This window comes from Convolutriloba macropyga, chromosome 3 (genome assembly GCF_964194025.1).
Source record: "Convolutriloba macropyga chromosome 3, txConMacr16.3, whole genome shotgun sequence".
Classification (NCBI taxonomy): Eukaryota; Metazoa; Xenacoelomorpha; order Acoela; family Convolutidae; genus Convolutriloba; species Convolutriloba macropyga.
In genome coordinates, this window is record NC_134470.1 from 7579871 (window position 1) to 7592875 (window position 13005).

General features: G+C 36.2%; 1 protein-coding gene across 1 annotated transcript in view; it reads left to right on the top strand.

The window, feature by feature from the left end:
* LOC142336826 (uncharacterized) overlaps nt 1-10028 on the top strand; it is a 32488-nt gene extending 22460 nt beyond the window's left edge. The window contains exons 3-5 of the mRNA XM_075385767.1: nt 5256-5436; nt 9298-9497; nt 9805-10028. Coding sequence (XP_075241882.1) covers nt 5256-5436; nt 9298-9497; nt 9805-10011 — 588 coding nt within the window. The 3' untranslated portion in view covers nt 10012-10028. The remainder of the gene's footprint in view (nt 1-5255; nt 5437-9297; nt 9498-9804) is intronic.
* The last annotated feature ends 2977 nt before the right edge of the window (nt 10029-13005 follow it).

Consider the following 13005-nt stretch of genomic DNA (forward strand, 5'->3'; position numbering starts at 1 on the left):
TAAGACTTGGCAATTCTAAATCCAAGTCTAATTTAAGACTTGGCAAGTCTAAATCCAAGTCTGATTTCAGACTTGGCAAGTCTAAATCCAAGTCCTATTTAAAACTTGGCAAGTCTAAATCCAAGTCTGATTTAAGACTTGGCAAGTCTAATCCAAGTCTGATTTCAGACTTGGCAAGTCTAATCCAAATCTGATTTAAGACTTGGCAATTCTAAATCCAAGTCTGATTTAAGACTTGGCAAGTCTAAACCCAAGTCTGATTTCAGACTTGGCAAGTCTAAATCCAAGTCTTATTTAAAACTTGGCAAGTCTAAATCCAAGTCTGATTTAAGACTTGGCAAGTCTAATCCAAGTCTGATTTCAGACTTGGCAAGTCTAAACCCAAGTCTGATTTAAGACTTGGCAAGTCTAATCCAAGTCTGATTTCAGACTTGGCAAGTCTAATCCAAGGCTGATTTCAGACTTGGCAAGTCTAAATCCAAGTCTGATTTCAGACTTGGCAAGTCTAAATCCAAGTCTGATTTAAGACATGGCAAGTCTAATCCAAGTCTCATTTAAGACTTGGCAAGTCTAATCCAAGTCTGATTTAAGACTTGGCAAGTCTAAATCCAAGTCTGATTTAAGACTTGGAAAGTCTAAATCCAAGTCTGATTTAAGACTTGGCAAGTCTAAATCCAAGTCTCATTTAAGACTTGGCAAGTCTAATCCAAGTCTGATTTAAGACTTGGCAAGTCTAAATCCAAGTCTGATTTAAGACTTGGAAAGTCTAAATCCAAGTCTGATTTAAGACTTGGCAAGTCTAAATCCAAGTCTGATTTAAGACATGGCAAGTCTAATCGAAGTCTGATTTAAGACTTGGCAAGTCTAATCCAAGTCTGATTTAAGACTTGGCAAGTCTTAATCCAAGTCTGATTTAAGACTTGAAAGTCTAAATCCAAGTCTGATTTAAGACATGGCAAGTCTAATCCAAGTCAGATATAAGACTTGGCAAGTCTAATCCAAATCTGATTTAAGACTTGGCAAGTCTAAATCCAAGTCTGATTTAAGACATGGCAAGTCTAATCCAAGTCTCATTTAAGACTTGGCAAGTCTAATCCAAGTCTGATTTAAGACTTGGCAAGTCTAAATCCAAGTCTGATTTAAGACTTGGAAAGTCTAAATCCAAGTCTGAATTAAGACTTGACATGTCTAAATCCAGGTCTGATTTAAGACAAGGCTTGTCTAATCCAAGTCTGATTTAAAAATTGGCAAGTCTAGTCCAAGTCTGATTTAAGACTTGGCAATTCTAAATACAAGTCTGATTTAAGACTTGGCAAGTCTAATCCAAGTCTGATTTGAGACTTGGCAAGTCTAAATCCAAGTCTGATTTAAGACATGGCAAGTCTAATCCAAGTCTGATTTAAGACTTGGCAAGTCTAAATCCAATTCTGATTTAAGACTTGGCAAGTGTAAATCCAAGTCTGATTTAAGACTTGGCAAGTCTAAATCCAAGTCTTATTTAAGACTTGGCAAGTCTAATCCAAGTCTGAATTAAGACTTGGCATGTCTAAATCCAAGTCTGATTTAAGATATGGCAAGTCTAATCCAAGTCTGATTTAAGACTTGTCAAGTCTAATCCAAGTCTGATTTAAGACTTGGCAAATCTAAATACAAGTCTGATTCAAGACTTGGCAAGTCTAATCCAAGTCTGATTTAAGACTTGGCAAGTCTAAATCCAAGTCTGATTTAAGACATGGCAAGTCTAATCCAAGTCTGATTTAAGACTTGGCAAGTCTAATCCAAGTCTGATTTAAGACTTGGCAATTCTAAATCCAAGACTAATTTAAGACTTGGCAAGTCTAAATCCAAGTCTGATTTCAGACTTGGCAAGTCTAAATCCAAGTCTTATTTAAAAATTGGCAAGTCTAAATCCAAGTCTGATTTAAGACTTGGCAAGTCTAATCCAAGTCTGATTTCAGACTTGGCAAGTCTAATCCAAATCTGATTTAAGACTTGGCAATTCTAAATCCAAGTCTGATTTAAGACTTGGCAAGTCTAAACCCAAGTCTGATTTCAGACTTGGCAAGTCTAAATCCAAGTCTTATTTAAAACTTGGCAAGTCTAAATCCAAGTCTGATTTAAGACTTGGCAAGTCTAATCCAAGTCTGATTTCAGACTTGGCAAGTCTAAATCCAAGTCTGATTTAAGACTTGGCAAGTCTAATCCAAGTCTGATTTCAGACTTGGCAAGTCTAATCCAAGGCTGATTTCAGACTTGGCAAGTCTAAATCCAAGTCTGATTTCAGACTTGGCAAGTCTAAATCCAAGCCTTATTTAAAACTCGGCAATTCTAAATCCAAGTCTGATTTAAGACTTGGCAAATCTAAATCCAAGTCTGATTTAAGACTTGGCAAGTCTAATCCAAGTCTGATTTCAGACTTGGCAAGTCTAATCTAAGTCTGATTTCAGACTTGGCAAGTCTAAATCCAAGTCTTATTTAAAACTTAGTAAGTCTAAATCCAAGTCTGATTTAAGACTTGGCAAGTCTAATTCAAGTCTGATTTCAGACTTGGCAAGTCTAATCCAAGTCTGATTTAAGACTTGGCAAGTCTAAATGCAAGTCTGATTTAAGACTTGGCAAGTCTAATCCAAGTCTGATTTTAGACTTGGCAATTCTAAATCTAAGTCTCGGCTAGCCGAAAAAACGTCAAAAATAACCGAAAAAACGTCTAAAATAGCCAGGGAAACGTCAAAAATAGCCAAAAAACGTCAAAAATAGCCGAAAAAACGTCAAAAATAGCCAAAAAACGTCTTAAATAGCGGGGGAAAGTCAAAAATAGCCAAAAAAACCGTCAAAAGTAGCCGAAACAAGCGTCTAAAATAACCGGGGAAACGCCAAAAATAGCCGAAAAAAACGTCAAAAAAAGCGGAAAAAAACGTCTAAAATAGCCGGGGAAACGTCAAAAATAGCCAAAAAAACGTCAAAAATAGCCGAAAAAAACGTCTAAAATAGCCGAAAAAAAAACTTCAAAAATAGCCGGGGAGACGTCGAAAAGAGTTGACTAGAAGAGACCCGAGTCAGCCCATGTTACCTTGCGCTGGTTCATGAATTTTTTCGTGAAATTAGTACGCAACGGTTTGAAACCTATTAATTTAGTTAGCACACATAATGAGCTCACTCATATCAAAATTTGAGCCAAAAACAGTCACTCAACAAAAAGTTATTAACAAACGAACACTAGGCATGGCCCATTTTTTGGGGTATAGAGTTTAAAATCATGAATATTTCCTAAAATACTGAACCAATCGGAACCAGACTTGGCTCATTAGAACTGCCTTGGAATAAGCTGTATAACCATATATATGACTCTTTAATTTGATCAGTGGTTCGCGAAAAACCGGCCTGTGAGCACAGGCCAAGTTGACTCGAGTCGATCCGAGTTAGCTAATGCTCGTTCTATAATAACTCTATATATCACCATAACCCATTAAAAAGAGCACACTAAAACTAACAGAGGGCAGCATTGGCTCCTGAACAAGCTGATATTGGGGCACAACAAAGATCTTTTGGCCAGTACGTTGGCTGTTTTGGCTGGAACGGCCTTCCTCTGGGTCAACTTCTCCTCTCAAATTTGTAACATTTTTCAGTGCTGTATCTTAATTGGATTGAACGAGAGGGCCTCGGTTTAACATGGGCACCCTTACGGTGTTTCCTCTTTTAACGATTTTGCCCCGAGTTATGTTGTTCGACATTTGCCAAATCTAAAAAATCAAGAATTGTCGATTTTCGGCTCAAATTCGGCTCGAAATGGCTGAAAAACGGCTGAAAACGGCCCATAACTGCCTGAAAACTCATTAATACAGCCTACTCTGATCCCCGGGGTGCTCATTGATCGTACGGAATAAGTTTCGGGTGATTTCAAAGCACCCTGGGAGAGTGGCTTAAAATTAACTCGGAAAACGTTGAACGTGACGAAATTTTTCGGAATTCGAAAATTTCACTCGAAATTTTTTGAAAAGTTGGTTTTGACTTGGGAATCAACTTCCAAGTGTTGTCCAAGTCTTGGTTAAGACTTGCCAGACTTGTAAGACTTGTATTTAGACTTGCCCAGTACTGGGAAACTAAATAAGACTTGGATTTAGACTTGCCTAGTACTGATATAGACTTGGAATTCGGTCCGGGTATGAATAGTGTAAATGTGTCAAAACTTTTCGCTATTAACGAAAATATCTAAATTCACTTATAATTTTCTGGAAGAATGTGTTTTTGTACAAAGACTTGGTTTGTTGACTTGTCGTCAACAACATTAATTGTTAAAGCTAAACAATAAAGAACAACAAACACATGCAAAACTCAAAAATTCTCTAACAGTTATCGTGACACAGTTATTAGAAACAAAAACTATCAGCTAGACAAACAAAATTTTCAATAAAGCCACATTGGGCCAATAAACCACCTCTATGAGACTAAGTGATAAGACAACAAAACATTCAATTCATACGCAACTTTAAAGTTACCTTGGCACACCAAAACTACTCCTTTTTAGCTCTAATTATAAAGCCAGAGTGATTAAAAAAATTAATCAAATTTGACCTTCCATAAGCCTCAAAAATGGAGAAGATTTTCAAAAAAGGCACAATGCAAATACTTTGGATTGTTAAAAAACCAAAAGCCGCAGTGAGAAGCCGGCTAGAAAGATAAGGGTGCCCGTTAAAATGGAATATATTTGAAAACTTATCAAGAAGGGAAAAAATTGGGACAATTATTAAGCGAAAATTTTGAAAATTTTTATGAAATACCCCCCCCCCCCAAGCAGTATCATCGGTATCAGTAAAAAACATTTTGGTAGAATAAAAAGTACGATTTGCTAAGGAACAAAATTGAAAGTTACGACGTTGAAATTTGTATTTCATGATCTTTCAAGTGGTATCACTCTCAATTTTCTAAGATCCATTTAAAACTATCCAATTTGGTCTGGACTGAAAAGGCCAGCCTCGCATTACCATTCCCCCATTTCTAAAGAAATAGTGGAACATTAAAGAACTATATTGTTGCTTCAAGTCATCCAGTTAAATTCAATTAATATCATTATACTGTGAGTCTTTATTCCAGAATAAAGTCGGCTATTAGAAAGCAGATAGAAAGAGACAACTCTACCTCACTCGTAGAATCAATAAGCACTCTATCAATACTAGTTAATGCTTAAAAAGAGCGCGGTTAGGGTCTTCCCTAACGTGAAAGTTTTTGGGCCACTTTGATTCAAAGTCTGGTCATAGGACGACAACGACCCAGGTGTTTGTTTGATCCATCAGAAGAGAAGAGACGAGGTGTGTTCGGAGTGGGCTTACTTTGAAAGCTGGATTGATGCCCGATCAGATGACAAGAAGGAGTTTGCAAAGTATGGCAAATTCAGCAGCCATGAGAACAGATCATCGCTACGTCCTCCTTTTCACGGAGGTACGTTTCGGATCTTTTCCGTTTGTGCCCCCCCCCCCCATAACTTATGTGCCTGCCCAGTTAAGGAGCACGTGCCATTACATAATAAATCATTATGTAAAGTAATGCACGTGCGTTTGGGCGGTGAACCCATTAAGCTGGGGGGGGGGGGGGGGCACAAACGGAAAAGACCCCACGTTTCAAAATGTAAGCTTTAAAAAAGCTTTGCAACCCAGCAATTTTTAATTTTTGTCCATTTACCCACTGCCAATTTACCCAATGCTATTCGATCTTTCCTTTCTTTCCTTTCCGTTCAAGTATCCGGTTACAAATTAGCAGCCGCCATTACAAGGTTGTTTTGACATACCTAAGTCATGAACAATATAATCACCTGTTCGGTTGTGATATAGTTTCATATCAAGTCCCACGGGTCATTTTAATATGAGTCGGCTAAATATTCGTTCTAGTAACTTTAACAATAGGGTAAATTAAAGTTGGCAACGGGTAAAATGGTATTGGGTAAAATGGCAGGTTGGGTATGAAAACGTTGGGTAGGATGGAATTGGGTAGATTGTCCTTGAACCTTTACGATACCATGATACGTTAGAATACGGTAAATATCAACCGTCGTCGCCGTCGATATATATTAATGTGATTCTATAATTTCGTTGGGTCGCTAAACTGGAAAAGCCCCATAGCAGTAGATACTACCAAATAATTGAATCGAAGTTACTGCAACCGAAGTTTTTCCGAAACCGCTACTAAGTTGGCAACCGAGTTTTTCCGAAACCGCTACTAAGTTGGGGGAGGGGGGCTTGATCGACCTCAGTTGACCTCAATTGCTAATAGGGTGAAAATTCTTCCGAGTGAGACTCTTAAAAAACCAAAACTTGGAATCCTGACTGCTCAAAATGCGCATGTTTATCAACATTCTTGTTTTATATTTTTTAAAACGCCGTTTAATTAAGTAGCCTTACACTGGTCTAATATTTACATTTAATGATATGAGAACTTACGGATATTATCAGTTTGTCAGTTTGCCCTCCCTCCCCCCCCCCCCACCACACACACACACGCACACACACACACGCACACGCACACACACACACACACACACACACACACACACACACACACACACACACACACACACACACACACATGCATAGTACGTTATGCACCAGTAATAATCCAACTTGGGGAAAATCAACCTAACAAAGTTCCCACTTCAGCGTATCATTGGAGCAACGGCAACATACCTTGCCGCGGATCGGGAGACCGCAAGTTGAAGTCATCGAAACCTCTAATTCCTTTGCAGTATATGGAGTTAGCTTATGCAAAATTGGGTTGTTACACACCCCCAGTAACAAAAAAATACGTGTCATTGCATAGTAGAGCATTATGTAAAAAATATGGCACTTGCGTTGGGGGGGGGGGGGGGAGGTGGGGTAACCAATAATATAAACTCCACTCCATATCAAAAGGGGCTCGACAAAGATGGTAGATTTTCACTAAACAATTTTGTAATCTATTCGTCAATATATAAATTGATCAATATATATATCGTTAAAAATATCGCACAATCTCTGAACAAAAATTATGAACTCGTGAAATTGAAACAGTTCTGTGTTTACTATTATCTTATTTGTTACAATATGTAGAAAATCTCTCGACGCATCAAGGAAATGTCAAAAAAAAGAAAATTGGTTGAGTTTTTGCTCAGTGTTCTGCTACCCTCTAAATTAGCGAAAATTAGTAGCCAGGAAAAACTGAAAACCTGGAATTGAACACCCTGAAAATGTTAGAATCAAAGTTTGTATCAATTGTATCAGTCCTGTGGTCGTTTTTATATGCAATTTTTTATTTCGATTGACCGATTTTTCGTCTGACATGTTTAATTTTCGGTCCTCAAAAAACAGGATAAACAGGTAACGCCAAGAGAGCAAGAAGGGTTCCTAGAGCCGTACGCCTTACCAGTCACCCTCAGTCATCCCTACCCCCTCACCCCTCCCCCCTCTTCCTCAAAACAAATTACGCTCCTGTCTATCCTCCTCAACCTGGTGGTTTGTACAGCCCTCTCTTCCAACTTTCCCAACCCTAACAACACTCTCGGTTATGTTTATACCAATGCAAAATGCTGGTCGGATTCAAACCTATCTTGGATTTTCATCTTGAACGAAGAACTTTTAGCACATTTATCATGAAAAACATGCTCAAACAAGAATAACTTTAAACAAGTTCTTGACATGTTGCACGAAAGAGAAAACAAGATCTCCTGAAACGAACCGGGCCATCATTTTGCATGTATTGCGAAGAATTCTTTGTGAGAAAAAACTGGAATTTGCACCGTTTCCTGGACGTTTCTCCCATCAATTGCTTTTGCAGCCAAATGCCTCTCTCAGTCTTTAAATAAATTCGCTCGCTTCATTTGCATAATTTCTGCTTAAGTGTTCAGCTGGCTTTTTACAATATTTTGATACCCAAGTCAGCGAAAAACGTGATTAATGCACAGTGATATCTATCAGGCTGCGAACGAATTCCTCGGAAACTTTGCTCTTTCCTTGTACGTTCTTCTTTCAAAAGCTTTTGCATCCGATGTTTTTTGGGACCGTGAATCGAAGTGCAGTCAAGTGCTTATTGACAACATGATTTCTTCTTTTCGTCATCAAACTTTTGTGCCACTCTGCTAGTTTCAAGAGGTGGTAGTATTAATTCTTTTGTGCTCATGCCCTAAAGTAGTGGATACAAAAAAGTTGTAACTTTCTGCATCTTGCTGTTTTATAAATTGCCACACCATCTCGATCACAAGTCTGTTTTTTAACCACATAAAAAAATCAGAACACTGAGAAATCAACTTCTATTAAGGAGGGAAATTTTTCATGATTTTTTAAAACATGAGTGAGAGGGCCACTCTACTCGTCTAGTAGATAAACACAAAAAATATTTCCTTTTTGCTTCAAAAATTTTTCATCCTAAAGGTTAGCTAAATCCACTTTGTCTAAAGAGGATGCCCTCTAATCACAGTACCGACTGCCTTCAATTAGTAACTAAAAGTGTACTTTTTTGTGAATTCTTCAAAAGTAATGATTTACAAAAACAAAAAATTGATAAACTAGGATGCCAAAATTTGTTTGGTCTTGCCATAGACTGATAAAAGTGAAATAGACTGATACACCGCAAAAGTGAAATATGAAGCATTTTCCGCTGTTTACCAGCTTTTGAACACGTTTTTTCTCAAATTAAATGACGATATGGATTGATATTGGTTTCTCAGTAAAAATTCATTTCAATAATACACTCATGCGGTATCAGCAGAAACGTTGAAATTTTTGGAAATTTTTGCCGAAAATGGCTGAAATTTCTTCTTAAACTGATTCGTCCGGAGTAAATTTAGTTTGAATTTTATCAAAAATATGAAACTGATCCTCATAAAAATTGTAGTGAAATCAGTTTTTCTTTTTTCTGTCCCTGAAATCAAATGGCAACGTTATCTTTTATCGAAACATGCTAAAAAACGTTTTGAATTTAAACTAGGTAAAACATTAGTTTCACACTTTTCCATTATCTTGTTCTGAGTCCTTTCACTTATATCTTTTTCAGCCATTTTTAGCCCCACCTAATAAAAATCTCTGACTGTGCTTGGTTGCAGGATAACAAACGGAAAAATTTGAAATTTATTGACACGAGTTTTTTGAAAAGCCTATTTTGTTCAAAGAGAAGAACGATATGACATTATTACAATTTTATGATTATGACACTTATTGCAGTTATTCAACCAGTTGTTGATTATGGTTAGGTTTACTAAGTCATGAACAGATTGAAAAAAAACTTTCTGTCTCAGAAAAAAAATGTTCATATCATAAGTCCCTAACTGTGTTGTAGGAGGCAACTGCGGTCCGTTGAAGAGAAATGTGAGGAGGTTTGAAACACCAGGAGGACGATCAATTTACTCAGTGGCAAAACAGGCTTGTGCAGATATTGGAGGCCATCTTTTTGACCGCTTGGATGGGACAGTGGAACAAATCGAATTCCTCTGTAGCCATTTTGTTACATACAACATGTGGTTTGGTCTTGAAAAATCTGTAAGTGTTGAAAATGTATTCTGTACAGACTCAAATAGAACCATTTCTTTTTTTCCTCTGTTCTTTATTCCTAAGTTATATATATCAAACATCCTATGACATTCAATGGATGAGTTTTGACTCTGACCGCGCGGTTATCTCAAATTAAATATTCTAGATTTTTTAAAACGACAATTACTTACTTCAGATAAGTAAATTTTAACAATTAATGCAGTTTAGCCTCTCGATAACTTTTACCTCAATAATAGGATAGTGGTTTAAAAATTTTGATTTGAGATTTTATCAGCTAAAAAAATTTCAATTTCAGAGTGACGGTATATTCCGAGATCGGGAGGGAAATAACATGAATGCGTTTATCTCGGGGGCGACATTGGAATCAAACCCGAGTGATATCTATCTCATATACTCGTGTCACACTTGGAGTACAAATGGTCAGAGCAGCGCTGGATTCAGAAAGTATTTCTACGACGAACACCAAGGCTACACTTCCGATGTCATTTGTGACATGCTTTGAACCCCAATAACCTTAATTCAGAAAAATTATTTATTAATAGCCGCACAGCGATAACTGGGGCTATTATTGGCCTTCTCTTAGGTTTTTTACAATTCAAAGAATTTGAATTGCATTGGGGCGCTGTCTTTTTTTTTAAGATCTGTTCACACATTTTCATGATTTTTGAAGTCAAATTGGAGTAGTGATTTTGGTCACGCCGAAACAGGAAGTGAAGCGAAAAAGCGAGTTGTTTTTTAATAGCCGCCCTCATCTTCTCAGCCGGCTAGTATAGCGCTCCTATTTTTACAATCCAAGAATTGGATTGTATTGGTTCTCTGTCTTTTTTTTTATTTTTGTAAGATGTTTTAACACTTTTCATGACTTTGAGCTTTCAGAACGGGATAAACAGGTAAAGCTCAGCGGGCATCAAATTTCTTTAGAGGCCCTTAGACGCGTTTAATTGCTTAGAGAGGTGAAGCTACTAGGAAGGCGGTAATTCAAGGTAAAAAGGTCATTTTTAGGAGTTTCCGAGCCCAAATTGTTCCAATTTTTTGCGTTTTTTCGGCATTTTTCAAATCTTTTGTAGGGCCAGTCTAAAATTAAGGTTTGTAAACGTTGAGAAAGGTCTTTTCCATGGCATAATTGTTTTCTATGACCGTTTTAAGAGCTATATGTTTTGGTACTCCAAATATAAACACGCAATTTTATACTAAATTTTAAAACTTAAAAGGTTTTAAGTTTTTTAAAATATTTTTTGTCATTTTTTGAGCTTTTTCGGCCCTAGGTTTCAGGAAACCTGCTTCAGGTTTAGTAATAGATTACCGCATAGTTTCTAGTGTTAATGAAATGGTTTTTGAACATTTTAACATCACGAGTTTTTGCAATTTTTTGATAAAACTTGCAAGTTTTTTTTGAAAGTTTTTTTTTTTCCTTTTTTAGGTTTCTCAATCATCAAAGGCCACGAAATTTCCTCTACAGCTTAATATTAGGTTACTGCATATTTTCTAGTAGCAATGAATAAGTAAATGCACTGGTTATCAATTTTTTAATAACATGAGTTTTTATAATATTTTGATAAAAATTAATTGTTTTTTTCAATATTTCTGAAAATTGTTATGTTCCAAATTTATTGACCTTTATGAGCCAGTGAAACTAATGAAAGTTTGAAATAAAAAATACTTTTTAGTTTCTGAAGAAAATGAAACAGTTCTGAAGAGGTTAATATCACAAATTTTAGCAACATTTTGTTAAAATTTTTAATTGTTTTTTATTTCTAAAATTTCTTGCCATTTCTGAGTTTAACTATCTTTACTGGCCAACAAAACTTTTTAGGTCTTGCAGGTGGGTTATATGGCAGAACACCACAGACCAAAAAATGGTTTTGAACATCTTATTGCCGCAAAATTTAGAAACTTTCTTTAAATTTTGCACTTGTCAGTTTTTTTGAAGCGTTCGTCAAATTTCTCGAGTTTATCTACCTTTAGTGGTGTCTCTTTCATGTCTTGTGCGTGAGTAAATGAGTATATTGAATTGTATCATATTTGGCCTTCATGACAAAAGCGTCAAGAGTTTTATCCATGATTATTATCTTATTTAATTTGTTTGATTATTTTAGGCCTAGTTTTTTGTTTGAATTAAATTTTCATTTCGCGCTAGTGGCTTTTTTTTCACATGCGGCATTTAGACATTGATTTTCTGTTTTTTTCTTAGTTTTTTATCTGATTTTTATTTAAAAAATGGTTTTCTCAATTCACTCATAGTTCATTCTAGGTCTAGTTTTTCTGTTTAGTCAATGAAAATTCTTTGAATTGTACGCCAGGACTTGTCCTGCTATGTTTTTTTACTTCGTCAAACTTTTTTTCGCTTTACCATTTTGCCGCTTTTTCGACATTTTGCGTGAAATCTTTTTGACTTCTCTAGGCTAGTTTCTCTCTTCTCTCATTCTGCTAGAAGTGAATTTGAACATCAGTTGCTCAGGAAAGCAATTCAAAATGAACAGAGTCGGTATAAAAAATTGAAGTCAGAAATAGAAACGGGATAACCCCCTAAAGCCCAATTTTGGATGCCCGCTATTTGAATGTCGTTCCTACAAGTCTTAGCTACCATGTCTAATGCTTATTGGTATTGATTGTAGCCCCTGTAGCCTCTCTCTAAGAAACAGAATCATGTTCAACTACAAAATGCCATCAAAATAAATCGGAGTTAAAAAATTTTTTTGTACAAAAATGTATTTTTTTTTCAATATCTTCTATTCTTTCAATCCCAATCATGCTTATTGGAATCCACGGCGGCTATTTTCAGGCAATCTGCCGGGTATGTTTTAAAGTGGAGTGAAAAAAAAACGGTGTTTGGACAAAAATTCGCTTTCTCGCTAGTAATTTTTTGTTCACATGCGGCAATTTCATTTTGATTTTTACAGTTTTTCAATTTTTCAGATCGGTTTTTTTTCTAAATGGTTTTCCCAATCCATTCATAGTCCGTTCTTGGTCTAGTTTTCTGTTTAGTCAATGAAAATTCTTTGAATTGTACGTCAGGACTTGTCCTGCTATGTTTTGTTTTTTCGTCGTCATGATTTTTGTTACAACTATATGACGTCACAGCCACTTTTTGTTCATTCGTTCATGCAATTTCAACTGAATTGCATGCGTTACGTCATTTTTCGCTCTTAGTGGAGCGAGTTTTTTGTTCATTCGCGTGATTAAATTTTTGGTCGCACTTGACTTACCTCACTCTCAAAAATGACTTCCTCACTTTGAAATTGAATTTTATTTACTTTAATTCAAAGAGATAAGGTCAAATTGGTGTGTGTCACTCTAAATGAAGGTTATTTGAGACCAGCTAATAGAGGCAGCAATAACTTATACAGATTTTTAATCAAAATATAACAGATCAGCCTTCAATCAGAAGACAAATTTTTTTGGTCTGTCTTTTTTTACTCTTTTTTTAGACTGCCGATCTACGAATCTATTGCGGCTATTTTCTGGCAATCTGCCAGCTACTTTTTTATATTTTGGA